Raw genomic sequence first — 14,198 nt, forward strand, 5'->3', positions numbered from 1 at the left:
CCTTACCTCAACTGTCTTTAACTTATCCCCCCAACACTATCTAAACCCTCTGCTCTGCTGGCCAGCCCTAGAGGACATCAAGGAGACAGTTTATCCATCCCAGTGATAACAAAGTAAGACCACTACTAGCAGACCCCACTGGATAACACTCGGTACGTGGGAGGGAGGCAAAAGTCTCTCGAAAGAGCTGCTGCTGTGTCCTGTCCTGACACCGGTTTTGAAAACCTACTTGCAGTCACTTACAAAGGGCTGCTCACAAAAAAATACTTGCAGTCCCTGAACCAGCCACGAAGTTCAAGGCGCCCCTTCTGAATTTAAATTTTGCTTATCACTAAGTACAACCAGTCCCGCTCTGCTCTGTTCCAAAGACCTCGAGGAAACCCAATGAGGCCCCGAACTCTTTCTGAACTCGCAGGTCCTCGGGCAGGTAACCAGGTCTGGCACCAGGAAACCACACCATACACAAGGGCACGTGCAGGGCTACATGTGGGCATCTAGGTAAACCTCTTCAACAGGTGACAGTGCAGGGGTCAATGTGTTCAAAACGATTTATAGCCACCCAAAAGACGGCAAGACTTCTAAAAACAATTAAGAGCAAAGAGGGGGAAAAAAACCAGACCTACAGGTCCTTCCACAAGTTTGGAGTTAGATTACCAGAAGCCAGTGGGTCTGGGTAGCAGTCAGGGGCAAAGAAGGGGTAAAGAGTTAATGAGGCCCCAGGAGAAGAGCTCACATGACTCCAGGGAAGCCAGAGGATTCCAGGTCGGCCCCCGAGACACCTACCACCAGAGCGGCCGCTCACCTTGAGGTAGTCGTTCTCCGAGCGCAGTTCCTCCATCTCCCTCAGCAGCTCCTCCTCCTCTGCCACCACCAAGAGCCGGGGCTGTTCGCCCAAGCTAGGCTCCTTGGGGGTCCCGAGAATTGTCCGCTCCGGTGGCGCTCGGCCCCCAACATCCTCCTGAGAACCGGGTCCCGGAGACCCTGAGGGGGTCCCGCCTGGGCTGCTTCGGCCCCCGAGACAGGCACCGGCGACAGGGGGCGCCGCGAGCAGCGTAGGGGGTTCGGGGCTGCCCGGCGGCGGCCCGCGGGAGCCGGAGCTCGGCGTGGGTGCTCCGCGTAGGGGTTCCCGGTCACTGGAGCCGGTGCCCGACTCGGCGTCGCTGCTGGCGGCGGGGAGCAGGCGCTGCTCATCAGACAAGGGTTCGGAGGCGCAGTCGGAGAGATCCGAGCTGCTGTCCGTGTGGCTGATACGGGTGCCGGCCACCGAGGTCACAGAGAGGGTCACAGCGGGGACCCGGGCGGCTGGAGCGGGGGGCACGACGGCGCGAGCTGGAGGCGTCCCGGGGCCGCGCTTGGCTTTGCGACCCTTCGCGAGGGCAGGCGGCGGCTCGGCCCCAGCCGGCCTCCCGACCCGGGACAGTGGCTCCGCGGGCCCCGCGCGCGTCGCCCTCCTGGTCCCCGGGGCGGCCTTGGCGCCACCCGCCGACCTGGCTCCGGCGCCCGGCGGCGGCTTGTCCTTCGCGCCGGGGACTACGCCGCTGCGTCGGGAGAGGCGACCCGGCGCGGCCGGGGACCCGGGCGACGGCGGCGCCTTCCCGGTAAGGCTGGGCGAGCGAGGAGCGGCGGGAGTCGGGGCACGGCCCGCAGAGGGGGTGGCCGTGGCGGGTCGCGTGTGTAGATCCTTGAGGAAGGGTCTGGCGGGCGAGGGTGCGCGGTGCAGCCTCCTCCTCTCGGCCAGCGGGTGCAGATGGTGGTGGCGGTGATGCTGGCCGGCTGGCTGCGGCTTGGGGTCCGGGGCGCCGCCGCCCGCAGGGCCGTTCAGCGTCTCCATGGCCCGGGCGGCGGCCGCGATCCGCAGCTCAGGCAGCAGATGCTCCGGGCGGCGGCGGCGGCGTGCAGCCTCCCCGCGCGCCCGGTCATCACTGACCCCCTGCCCCGCCCGGCGTGCGCCCCGCGCTCCCGCCGTCCCCTCCCCCGCACTCAGACGACCCAAGGGAGTGTGTCCCCTCGCTCAGGTCAATGGCGCTCGGGTCCTCCTGGCACAGCCGCCGCGGCCGCTCGCATCCCCTGCACCGAGCGTTCAGAGCTCTGAGGCGGCTGCCACGGCCTCGCACAAAAACACTTGTCTGGCGGCGCGCGCTGGGCTCCCGCGTTCCGCTCCCCGCCCACTGCCAGTCCACCGGGATCGGCAGCCACGGCTTCTGCCCGGCGGCTCTGGCGGAGAGAAGCTGCTGCACGCGCGTCCCCCTCCGTCCGGGGCTCGGCGCGCACGCCCCGCCTCCTGCCAGCGGGCCGGGGAGGGGGCGGGGCGGGCAGGAGGGCGGGGCTGCAGCTCCGGGGACGCAGTGCCCACGCGCCCACGCGGCCGAGGACCACTCTCTCCCTTCGGATGTACTGGGGCTACCACCCCAACCGGCTAGGAAGGGAAGAAGCTGGGGTGGAGGGAGGGAAGAGGGCCGGCATCAGCCACTTGGGGACACTGCAGGTGCAGGCCGCGTAGAGGGCCCCTCTGCAGGGGGTGCCAGCCTTCTCTCTCGGTTCCGCCCAGCCCCCTCTATCTGACTCCTGCCTCCCCTCTTCAGTTCGCTCCCCTCCGCTCTCCCAGAGTTTCTTTAAGGATCTCTGGTACCGGATGCAGCGTCAAGACCGACACAGCACTCCACAGTTGGCACCCCCAGTGGCCTGGGCAGCTCCGAGAGGGAGGAGCCGCTGTAGAAATAGGAGAAGCAGCTCGCCAAGCTCGGGGTCTGAAAGGGAGCTCACATTTATAGTCCCGGCAGCCTCGCGCCAGGCGCTGCTGCCACGCGCTCTATCCTCTTGGTAACAGTCCCGAATTGGAAATCCTCTCTTCAGGATGAGACGCGGGCACGAGGAAAGGAAGCCGCTTGTCTGAACCCCATGGCTGGGCAGGGATTCAAACCTAGGTCCTCTGCAGAAATCTCAGCTGTACTCGTTGATCTGAGATGTCCAAGGAGCCTGAGTAGGGGTTCCGCTCCGTGGCCAAAACACTTGTGCTTTTGAGTCTCGGATGCCCTCCTCACCTGTAGAGTCAGAGAAAACCGATTCTTGATGGATTCCGATTAACTGAGCAAAGAGCAGGACTCACCCGTCGACTGTCAAGTGCTTTTGACAGATGCTGCGTGTGGCTTAGGTCCCAGGCTTTGGATGTTGGGCAATAAGTGCCCCGGGGACAAGTTTAGTTGTTCTCCGTCTATCTTCAGCATTTGGAGAAGCAAGAGTGGACAAGAAGAAGGTGCCAACGGGGGAATCCTGTATTTTTCCTGAAAGAAGCTGGTTTTGTAGAGAGACCAGTTCACAGCACAGTGTAGGTGGGGCAGGGCTTAGACCTGGGGAGTGAAGGATTCTGATCGGTCCTTTTTTTTAAAGATTTATTTATTTTTATTTATATGAGTACACAGTTCCTGTCTTCAGACACCAGAAGAATGCACGGAATCCCATTACAGATGGTTGTGAGCCACCATGTGGTTGCTGGGAATTGAACTCAGGACCTCTGGAAGAGCAGTCAGTGCTCTCAACCGCTGAGCCATCTCTCCAGCCCCTGAGTGATCTTATTCGCTAAGAAAGATCCCAGAGCCGCGGGATGCGGCAGAGGGCATGGTGGGGATGGCTGTATCGTGGAGCACCCACCGAGAGTCGAGAGTATAGACTTGGAGATGTTAAAGGAAAATTGTACTCGATGTCTGTAGTCTTAACAACAGAATACTTAGCCGGAACTGAAGCTTCAGGAGAAACTGGCTTTTTCCTGTATACACCAGAAGATAGCATGTCTTTTTGGGGCTCAGACGCTATTGAAACCTCCTGACTCTATGCACGTACAGGCCTGGACTTTGCTTGTCACTTTTCTGAAAACCTTCTGAAAGTGAGGCACACCCTGTATAACCCGTAATGAGTAGTACCTTTGAGTCCTGCCCCCTGAAGTGCTTGGAGGGAAAAGACACTAGCTAGTTGGTTAGGTTGTGGGCCAGGAAGGGAAGAGCCTGGCAGCCACGCTTGGCTAACTGTGTCCACCAGAGGGCGCGCCAGCGTTCCGCTTCAGTACCAATGTGGCGAGTCCTATCCCCTGTCCCTGACCTACAATTCCCACATCACATTCCTGAAGAAGTATGACCAGGACTCTTAGCACAACGTGTCACCTTTTCAGACTGTACACGGTCATGAAGAGTCCCACCCAAAAGTGTTTCAGTAAGTCTCCCAAAAACCGATAGTACCCAACTTCCTTTCCCTTAAAAAGGACAGCGGTCCTCCTTACTACCATCACGTGATACTACTGCACCTTGCCTGGGGAGTCAGGTACTGCTCTGCTTCCCTGAATTTAAAGAGACACGAGCTTGTTGAGTTCATGGATGGCTCACTGGAAAAGAGTGCTTGCAGTGCAGACGTGTGAGCTCACTGGCCAGTTAGCCTGGTAGCAAAAAAATTTGCTCCGGGGTCTCAAGAGAGCAAAATGGAGAGTTAGAGGAAGGAAGACAACTGGCCTGCATGGGTATGCATCCTGGGGTGTGCACTTTACATACAACACACCACCCATGAGCACGCGTGCACACCCACATACAGGTACTATAGCACGCGCGCGCGCGCACACACACACACCACACACACACACACACACACACACACACACACACACACACCCGGGTGCAAGACGTCTAAAAGTCAACTATGACTCAAAAAGAGATTTTTTTTTCTTCTGTTAAACAAAACTAGTCTAAAGATTAATGGTTTATAATTAGAATCAAACTTAAATTCCTTACCCTGTAGAACGGCAACAGGACAAGGTGTGCTTGTGCCTGTTTGGTTTCTTGGCTGGGCAGCGTAGACCTTTACTCAGCCTCTCGTCTGAAAGGGACATACCAGCCCGACTCCATCTTAAGCTGGAAAGCTATCTCATAGCAAAGACGTTAGGCTCATTCCTGTTTATGACTATATTTGTTTCTCAAGGATGGGCTATGCCACACCTGTAACCTTCACTACAAATGTCCTGTACAAGAATGACACTCCTGTCTTTTTTTTTTAAATCCAAAAAGTTATTGTAACTGTCTTGCAACCCTACCTTTGTTTCAAAAGGTCGTTATGACTACCTGTTGTTATGACTACCTTACGAGCACCTTGCAGTCAGGTCTTTGTTTCAGGATGACATCAGGGCCAACTTGTACTAATGTTCTGCTCCTCTAACCCGACTTATTTTGCCCACCAAATCTCCCATTTGGAAACACTCCTCCTACCCCTGAACTGTAAAACCCTTGTCGTCCTCACATCCCACACAGACCTCCTGAATCCTGCCTTACAGGGAGGGAGCCCGTGTGCTCGAATAAAAAGCATGCTTTAATTGATTGCTTGCTCTCATTACTTTGGCCGTGATGGTTTGGGTCTGTGGTCTTTCTCCTTGGATCTTTAGGAGTAACAGAGGTGACTAGCACAGGAGTGGTTTTACAATTGCTGACTGGGTTTGGACAGAGCAGACATTTGTCAGGAAACTAGAGTGGGCCAGGAAGAGAGAAATGTACATACCCTTTCTTCTCCACTTCAGAGCTTCAGACGGCCTCTCCGGGCAGCAGCCAGTCCTGAGGATCTAGTTGTCTCTGCATGATCTTCAACTTCTGGTCCTTCTTCATCTCACCACCATCTGACAGGTAAAGGAGGTTGTGGCCTCCTGTAATTGCCACTGTTGCTTCAGTAGAAGCCCCCACTTCCCACGCCTCCCCCTGTTCAGTTCCTTCACCAACTCTGTGTCCAACTCTGTGCGTGGGAACCATGATGCATTTGGAATATCCACCCCAGGGCTCAATGTTCCTAGTTCTGCACAGACTTATCTGAGGTCTTTGAAGTCATACACTCGGCTCTGCTTGTAATTGCACTGTCACCTCTGTCTCAGTGTAACCTCTGTGTCAGAAGGCAGTGTGGTATGGTGGTGAGAGCTGGGGACAACAAGAAAGCTTGGTCCCCAACCCTGCCAGAGTTACTTGTTCTCTGTGCCTTTTGATGTGGGCTGGACCCGGATTTTCTTTGTCCCATCCCCTTTCCTAAGAGTTGGTGCCCTGGTCCCCAGCTCCGAAAAAAAAAAAAAAAAGAAAGAAAAAAGAAAAAGAAAAAAAGAGTTGGTGCCCCTCCCACTTGGGCTGGAGAGATGACTCAGTGGTTAAGAGCCCTGACTGCTCTTCCAGAGGTCCTGAGTTCAAATCCCAGCAACCACATGGCGGCTCACAACCATCTGTGATGAGATCTGATGCCCCTCTTCTGGTGTGTCTGAAGACAGCTACAGTGTACTTAAATATGATAAATAAATAAACCTTAAAATAAAAAAAAAAAAGAGCTGGTGCCCCTCAAGGGATTTTGGCTGTCACTGTCAACACACCCACGTTTGTCGGCACTTAAACAGTGGCTTCTAATGAAAGAGCACTGTTAGATATTTTCTGCTGTTTATACATACGTCTTATTTGGGAAAATGCACACATTACTATGAGTCGCCCTTTTGTTTTTATGCACCATATGATGTGTTTATAAAAAGATAAAGAGAGGTGGATATGTTCTGTGTGGTGAGGTGTGGGGGAAGGGGAGTCATCCCTTCCCCTGAGGGACCAGCCACAGAACAGCATAGTATAGAACAGTTTATTCAGGGCACGGGGGGTGGAGTTAAGAGGGTAGTAGGAGCAGAGAAAGGCAGAGAGAGAGAGAGAGAGAGAGAGAGAGAGAGAGAGAGAGAGGAGTAGAGGCCGGCCATGAGCACGTGGAAAGAAGGGAGGAGGGAATTGGGGAGAGAAGGGACAAAGGGGAAAGAGGGTAAGAGCAGGAGAGAGAGGAGGGGGCAAGGAGCCCCTTTTATGGTGAGTCAGGCATACCTGGCTGTTGCCAGGTAACTGTGAGGGGGGAGCATACCTAACTGTTGCCAGGTAACTGTGGGTGGAGCTTAGACCGAATGCTAACATTTACCATTACAGCATTATATAAAAGTTATTGATGAGTGTGTGAGTGTGTGTGTGTGTGTGTGTGTGTGTGTGTGTGTGAGAGAGAGAGAGAGAGAGAGAGAGAGAGAGAGAGAGAGAGAGAGAGAGAGAGAGAAAGAGTGTGTGTGTATGTGTTTACTGGGGTCTATCGCGGTTTGAAAATGTCACTTTAGGCATGCCCCTCCCCCAAGTCAATGTCCATTCTAATCCTTTTGGGATTCCCTCCCTGCCCCACCCCCACCCCTGAGACAGGGTCTCACTATTGTGTAGCCTGGCTAGCCTGGACCTCTATGTAAATCTATTGATCTCAGATTCAAGAGATCTGCCTATCCCCAGAGTTTAAAGGTGTGTGTCATCACACCAGGCCTAGGTTTTTTTTTTAAAAATAAATGTTTAGAAGAGTACACGTATAACATTCTCATTTCATATAAATGACATTTCCTGAGAAAAATATGCCCTCAACGCTGACAGGGCTGAAAAGAAGCCTAGTTGGGAGGGGTGCCCCCTGGTGTTCGATATTGGGACAACAGCCTCTCCCAGAAGTGAGGACCAAGAATTTCAGTGTCAGCCTCAGTGGGGTTGGGGGTGGGGAGATAGGTTGGGATGTGTGTGGTACCTCGTGTGATTTAGAATAACTTCCAGGAGATCCTAAGAGCCTTCTTCTCATCAGAGATTGAACAACGCCCTTAGACAAGCTTTGGCATGTTTGCCAACCTAGGAATTAAATTTTTGGATTTCTTTCCCCTGGCAATCTGAGTGTGAATTCTTTTAAAATTATATTTAAACACTGTTCTGGGGCTCTAAGCTTGGTGCAGGGAGCAAACATGTTGTTAAATAATGAAACGTAATGAAAACTCTTTGCCTTCCCGGGTCAGCGCTGTGTGTAGCGATATTATCAGGGTCCGATTTAGAACTTTGCAATTTTCGCCACGCACTTCAGACTGCCTTCTGCCTGCTTCTGTTGTAATTAACCAGTGTTTATTTCTATCCCTACAGAGTTTATTTCTAGCCCTTCAAAACAGGGTAAAGACATGAAGGCTCAGGATGCAACTCAAGGTTGACACGAACCCCAATACCAAACAAAATAAAAGAAGCAAAGAAGATACCAACCACCATTTCTTTCTTTTTTAAAAAAATATTTATTTATATTATGTTCATGAGAACACTGTAGCTGTCTTCAGACACACCAGAAGAGGACAGATCCCATTACAGATGATCGTGAGCCACCATGTGGTTGCTGGGATTGAACTCAGGACCTCTGGAAGAGCAGTCAGTGCTCTTAACCGCTGAGTGGTCTCTCCAGCCCCACCATTTCTTTCATTTATTTGTTTTACAACATTTGGCTGGGCGGGGGTGGTGCATGCCTTTAGTCCCAGCCCTCAAGGCAGAGGTAGAGGGATCTCTGAGTTCCATGCCAGTCTGGTCTACAGAGTGAGTTCCTGAACAGCCAGGGCTGCACAGAGAGACCCTGTCTCTGGGAGAAGAAAAATCCATATGATTTATTGTGTGTATATTTGTGTATCTACATGAGTCTATGGGCACCATGTGCATGCAGACATCAGAGGTATCAAGTGCCCTGGAACTGGAGGAGTCACAGGCAGGTGGGACCTGCCTTGTGTGGTTGCTGGGACCCGAACCCATATCCTTCACAAGAGCGGTAAGCCTGCTTTACCACTGAGCCATCCCCCCATTTCTTCTAGCTCTCTGCCCAACTTTCCTGCTCATTTCTATGTATAAAATAATGAATGCAAAACTAGAAAAGTGTGTGTATAGAAAGTTCTGGAACAGATTATTAAGAAATAATTGTCCTGACGAATGGAAAGATGGGACTCTGTGGTTCACCTATGAGAATACATTTTAATTATTGTTTCCAACTAAGATTACTGTCTGTGATTTTTACCAATAGAAATCAAGATGGTAAGCACAGTCTTGCTCTTTACATCCTCACCTCTAGAGCCAAGGCTGAACTGTAATAACTCTCTAATCTACCTCCCAGATTTATGAGTCTCAAGGTCGAGATGAACTTGTGGGTGCTAATTATCAGTACAGGATTATCCGTGGTACGTTGTAGGTCACCTCTGTTCATCCCTAGACCAATCAGACTAGGGGATGGCGAGCTAAAGCTGGAGTATGTGTATATGTATCTGTCTATATGTGTATGTGTATGTGTGCGTATATGTGTATGCATGTATGTATGTGTGTATACATGTGCACATGTGTGTGCATGTATGTATGTGTGTGTACATGTATGTGTGTGCATGTATGTATGTGTGTGCATGCTCACACCTCTCCTAGTGCTCACACCTCTCCTTGTGCTCACACCTCTCCTGGTGCTCACACCACTCCTGGTGCTCACACCACTCCTGGTGCTCACACCTCTCCTGGTGCTCACACCACTCCTGGTGCTCACACCTCTCCTGGTGCTCACACCTCTCCTGGTGCTCACACCTCTCCTGGTGCTCACACCACTCCTGGTGCTCACACCTCTCCTGGTGCTCACACCACTCCTGGTGCTCACATCTCTCCTCGTGCTCACATCACTCCTGGTGCTCACACCTCTCCTGGTACTTACCAGAAGGATCAGGCAGTCCCTTGTTCCAAGAGGAGTTTGCAACATCCCTGCTGACTACTCAGTCATAGATCCAACACCCTTCTCTTCTCATTAGTTGGAGTTCCAATGAACTCTAGGCCTCGCGGGTCCACTGGAACGCTGTGCACAGAGGTCTCGTGGACACAGTGTGAAAACAAAACCAGAGCACAGCAGCCGTGAATCCTGTGCGGCGTGTCTTACTCTGCTGACCCATATGCTCCACTGTCCCTTGGGATTGTACGAGAAAACTCACAGGTTCAGAGATGAATGTCCTAAGAATTTCACGTTTGATGTAACAGTAGGATAGTAAGCCAACTTAGCCAGGAGTGTAAATTTAGCCCCAAAAGTTCATGTTGGAGGAAGCTTGATGTGCAAATCCGAGTTAATGTTTGGTGGAGGTGGTAGTTAGGATTAGATGAGTTGTAATCTTATAAGATGCTGTTAAGGGCTGGAGAGATGGCTCAGTGGTTAAAAGCACTAACTGCTCTTCCAGAGGTCCTGAGTTCAATTCCCAGCAAACATATGGTGGCTCACAACTATCTGTAATGGGATCTGGCGCCCTCTTCTGGTGCATATGAAGACAGCAACGTAAAATAAACTTAAAAAAGAAGATACGATGCCTAAATGTGGACTCTAGGGAGGCTGGGGCCTTTCTTACTCCAGCAGGATCCTGTCTGCATCCATTTCTGGCATGCTTCTGCATTCTGATTGGCTGTGGTTCTCTGTAGTGGTCTCCATCTGTTGCAAAGAGAGGTTTTCTGGATGAGGGAGGAAGGCTGCACTTACCTGTGTATATAAGGAACTCCAGGAGAAGTTCTCCACAGCCCACAGCGCCTCTCTCAGGAAACAAAGATCAACAAAGACACAAGACCACGAAACACTGCAAAGCTGGCCCTACAATAGTAAGCCCCTCTCACAGGCCACCGACTCCTGTTCATACTCCCTCCAATCATCACGTGCCCTCAACAGCTCTGGCCTCACCGTGGGTCCGGCCGGCCTCAGTCCATGAGTCCGTCCTAGTGAAGCATCCCTTCACCTCTGTCCACCTCAGGAAAACACTCCTTTACATGCCTGCCCCAGAAAAACACCATCTGCTACAACTGACTTTCCAAAAAAACTACAAGTTTCCACTTCAGTCCACCCAAGGCAAACCGATCCTGCTATGATTTCGCAGGTGAAGAAGCAGCCATAGCACATGGAAAGCAATCACTCAGCAATCATTCGGGGATGGTGAGATGACTCAGTGGGTAAACTCGCTTGCCTCTGACTAGGACAACCCTAATTTGATCCCCTGGACTCATGTGGTAGAAAGAGAGGGCTATCTTAAACTGATCCCTGACCTCCATGTTCAAAAAGGGAATCATTGTATTTGGGGGTGAGAGGGAATATACACACATGCGTGCGAGTGTGCATGTACACACACACACACACACACACACACACACACACACACACGTAAGTATAATTTTAAGATCTTTTTGAAGAACTAGCTATCCTTCCAACAGAACCTGATTATCAGGAACCCAGGGAAAGCAGCCACTGCTCACATTCCCCGAAGCTCCACAGTTTACACATTCACACTCCGCAATCTACCTACACATATACACATGGGTTTTTCTCTAGGTCACTGTCCAAGCCCCCTGGCACCAGGACTATTTATTAATAGGAACGAGGTCGTTTTGGACCAAGAAGACTGCGGGAAAACTCACAGATGTGATTAAGTGCCCCAGCCAGGCTGTGAAGTCAGAGGTGGTGCCCACGCTCTCCCTAACTGTTTTGTCTTCTTACATGTACTGTTTGCCCATGCCTGTGGGGCTATCAGGCAGACAGCCAGCAGCACTGCCAGGATCTCTGAGACAGCTTCACACGGTGCACGGAGGGAAGAGATGCTGATGAGGCAACGGAGGGGACAAACTGATGGACATCAGAGAGATGACGCCCAGAGATGTCCTGCTTCTTCATGGGGAGGTTGACACGAAGCTCTAGAATTAGCAGGCATAGGAACGGAGACTGTGTATTGATCAAGATTCTGAGACTTCAGGAAGTACCTGCTGGTAGCATTCTGTCTGAGCTCCACCCCACAGTTACCTGAACAGCCAGGTGTGCCTGGCTCACTATAAAGGGGCTGCTTGCCCCTCCTCCCTCTCTCTCTCTCTCTCTCTCTCCTTTTGCTTCTGCTCCCCCCCCACACACACTCCATGTGCTCATGGCTGGCTTCTACTCCTCTTCTCCCCCAACCTCTGCCTTTCTCTCAACTTCCCTCCCTATGCCCTGAATAAAGTCTATTCTAAGAGAGAGAGAGAGAGAGAGAGAGAGAGAGAGAGAGAGAGAGAGAGAGAGAGAAGCTGTGGTTGGTTCTAAGTTACTCTCTCGTGTCACGCTCCCGTGGCCTGCTATAAATTCTTCCTGTACATAACATTCATATTGTTGTGCCAGGAAATGTTCATGAATTCCAAAATGACCACCACCAAGGAGTCAATTCCAGTGCAGTCACACCAAGGTCTCTTTCTTCAAGCTCAAACTTGGGTCACATCACCGTCTCTGAAGCAGGAAAATGTTTCAGGCAAGCACTTTTAGAGGCAAGAAGGGGATATCTAGCCTGGTACACATCTGATTGGGGGAGGGGGTCCATTATGGCCTTTAACATAATTGGCTGGTTAGCAAGCTTCTGTTTTCCTCCTGGTTGGTGGTCCTTAGGAAGTGAAGTGCAGGGGCAGGCTTGTCACCTGAGGGTGCAGCTTTGTTAGGGAATAACCTGGAAACTGGTACTAGGTATCGGCCTGCTAGTTAAGGAGTTCAACCTTAGGTTAGGATGTCTAAGGTGGAGTCTGGGGTAGAACTCTACCCTGGGAGACTCCATTTTATAAAGCAGCAGTTGGCTTCCTTTTAAGTACAAATGTGAAGGCACCATTAATTCTACACTGTATTTATACATGCAGACACTTGTCCAGCGCAAGCCACAAGGCATAAAGTGTGAGCATACTCAGCTCTGTAAAAAGAACTGCCGGTTAACTCCAGAAATGGACAGGTAAATATTAAAACCATATCAGAAAGACGGGCCAGTGAGCTTTCCAAACACCAGACCAGTAGGAGATAAAACCCCTCATCTAGATCCCATAAAAACAAGGACGCACAACACCGTGGTGACTACAACCCCATCAACCTACGATCCAACCGTAAGATGTGTGCACTGAGAGACCCAACTGGGAGGTGGAGAACTCCCAGTTCTAGGTCTGCTCACCATTGTTCCTGTTGTTGATACATTGTCTATCCCTGTTTGTTTTAGTCAACTTGACACAAAACAGAGTCGTTGGGGAATACAGAATGCAACTGTTAAAATGCCTCCATTAGGTTGTCTATAGGCCAGTCCTCGGGGCTTTTCTTGATCGATGTTCAATGACTGATTAATGATTAAGGCTCCAGATCACTGTAGGTGGGGCCACCTCTAGGGAGGTGGTCCTGGATACTTTAAGAAAGCAGGGCTGAAGAGATGGCTCAGCGGTGAAGAGCACTGGCTGTTCTTCCAGAGGTCCTGAGTTCAATTCCCAGGAACCACAGGGTGGCTCACAACCAAAGACAACTACAGTGTACTCACATACATAAAATAAATAAATAAATAGAAAGGAAGGAAGGAAGGAAGAAAGAAAGAAAGAAGGAAAGAAAGAGAGAAAGGAAGGACAGGACGAGCAAACCATGATGACCAAGCCAGTAAGCAGGGCACCTCCATGGCCCCTGCCTCAGCTCCTGCCTCTGGGTTTCTGGCTTGACTTCCCCCTAATGATAGATGTGACCTGCGAGTCTAGAAGATGGATAAACCCCTTGCTCTCCACATTGCTTTTGATTGTGGTGTTGTATCACAGCAACAGAAAGACACTATACATCAGTCCATCACCCTGGAGAGCAAAGATATCACGTGGTAAGTGTTGGCAAAAGGAACTGACGTGACTTATGAACTTGTTGCTCCTAAAAAATAGAAAACATTCTGACATTGTATAGAAGACACAAGTGTGTTCATCTCTTTTCTGACATCGCATGCTCACAACACCCTGGAGCTATATTTTGATATGGATGGATGAGAGAATGGTGCTGCAATTCAGTAGAAGAGGCTTCCAGAGGATGAATCTGGGAGATGATTGGGGAAGCCCCAGGCTGGGCATGGCAGGGCACAACTTTAATCCCAGCACTTGAGAGAAAGAGGCAGGCAGACCTCTGTGAGTTCATGACTAACTTTCTCTATGTAAGAAGTTCCAGTGAGGAGACAGAGACAGACAGACTGACAGACACACACACAGAGACAGAGACACAGACACAGACAGACAGATAGACAGACAGACACACACAGAGAGAGAGAGAGAGAGAGAGAGAGAGAGAGAGGGAGAGGGAGAGAGAGAGAGCTAGCTCTTCTGCTTGTTTTTCCGTCCGCCCTACTCCAGTCACCCTACATTTCTACATAAGCTCCCCTAAAGGCTCTGGGTAGCAGCCCACACTGAACCTCCTGTCAGAGCACGCTCTGTCAGCATAAAGCACCAGGGGAAGATGCCTAACAGTTTGTGAAGCTGAATGGAAGTTTCTATATTTATCCTGCCCAAATAACTTAGACAAGGCTTTACAAATTTCGGGGTAAATCTGGAAACTGCATTGCTGGT

The 14,198-nt window shown here is 51.2% G+C and overlaps 1 protein-coding gene and 1 long non-coding RNA gene across 14 annotated transcripts in view; one reads left to right on the plus strand and one right to left on the minus strand.

Moving 5' to 3' along the window:
- Positions 1–2,262, minus strand: part of Mtcl1 (microtubule crosslinking factor 1) — a 120,682-nt gene extending 118,420 nt beyond the window's left edge. For 11 of the 12 annotated variants that reach the window (XM_087566571.1, XM_087566564.1, XM_087566569.1 and 8 more), the window contains exon 1: positions 803–2,262. In XM_087566571.1, coding sequence (XP_087422697.1) covers positions 803–1,831 — 1,029 coding nt within the window. In that variant the 5' untranslated portion in view covers positions 1,832–2,262. 12 annotated transcript variants of the gene reach the window in all.
- LOC148003893 (uncharacterized) lies at positions 656–8,833 on the plus strand. Of its 2 annotated transcripts, none has more exons than XR_015629830.1 (3): positions 656–808; positions 5,549–5,651; positions 7,959–8,833. It is a non-coding gene; the product is annotated as an uncharacterized LOC148003893 (long non-coding RNA). The 2 variants fall into 2 exon arrangements; XR_015629829.1 differs by lacking the exon at positions 656–808 and adding an exon at positions 1,050–1,598.
- Positions 8,834–14,198: the final 5,365 nt, after the last annotated feature.

This window comes from Rattus norvegicus, chromosome 9, assembly GCF_021556685.1.
Source record: "Rattus norvegicus strain SHRSP/BbbUtx chromosome 9, alternate assembly SHRSP_T2T, whole genome shotgun sequence".
NCBI classification, from domain to species: domain Eukaryota; kingdom Metazoa; phylum Chordata; class Mammalia; order Rodentia; family Muridae; genus Rattus; species Rattus norvegicus.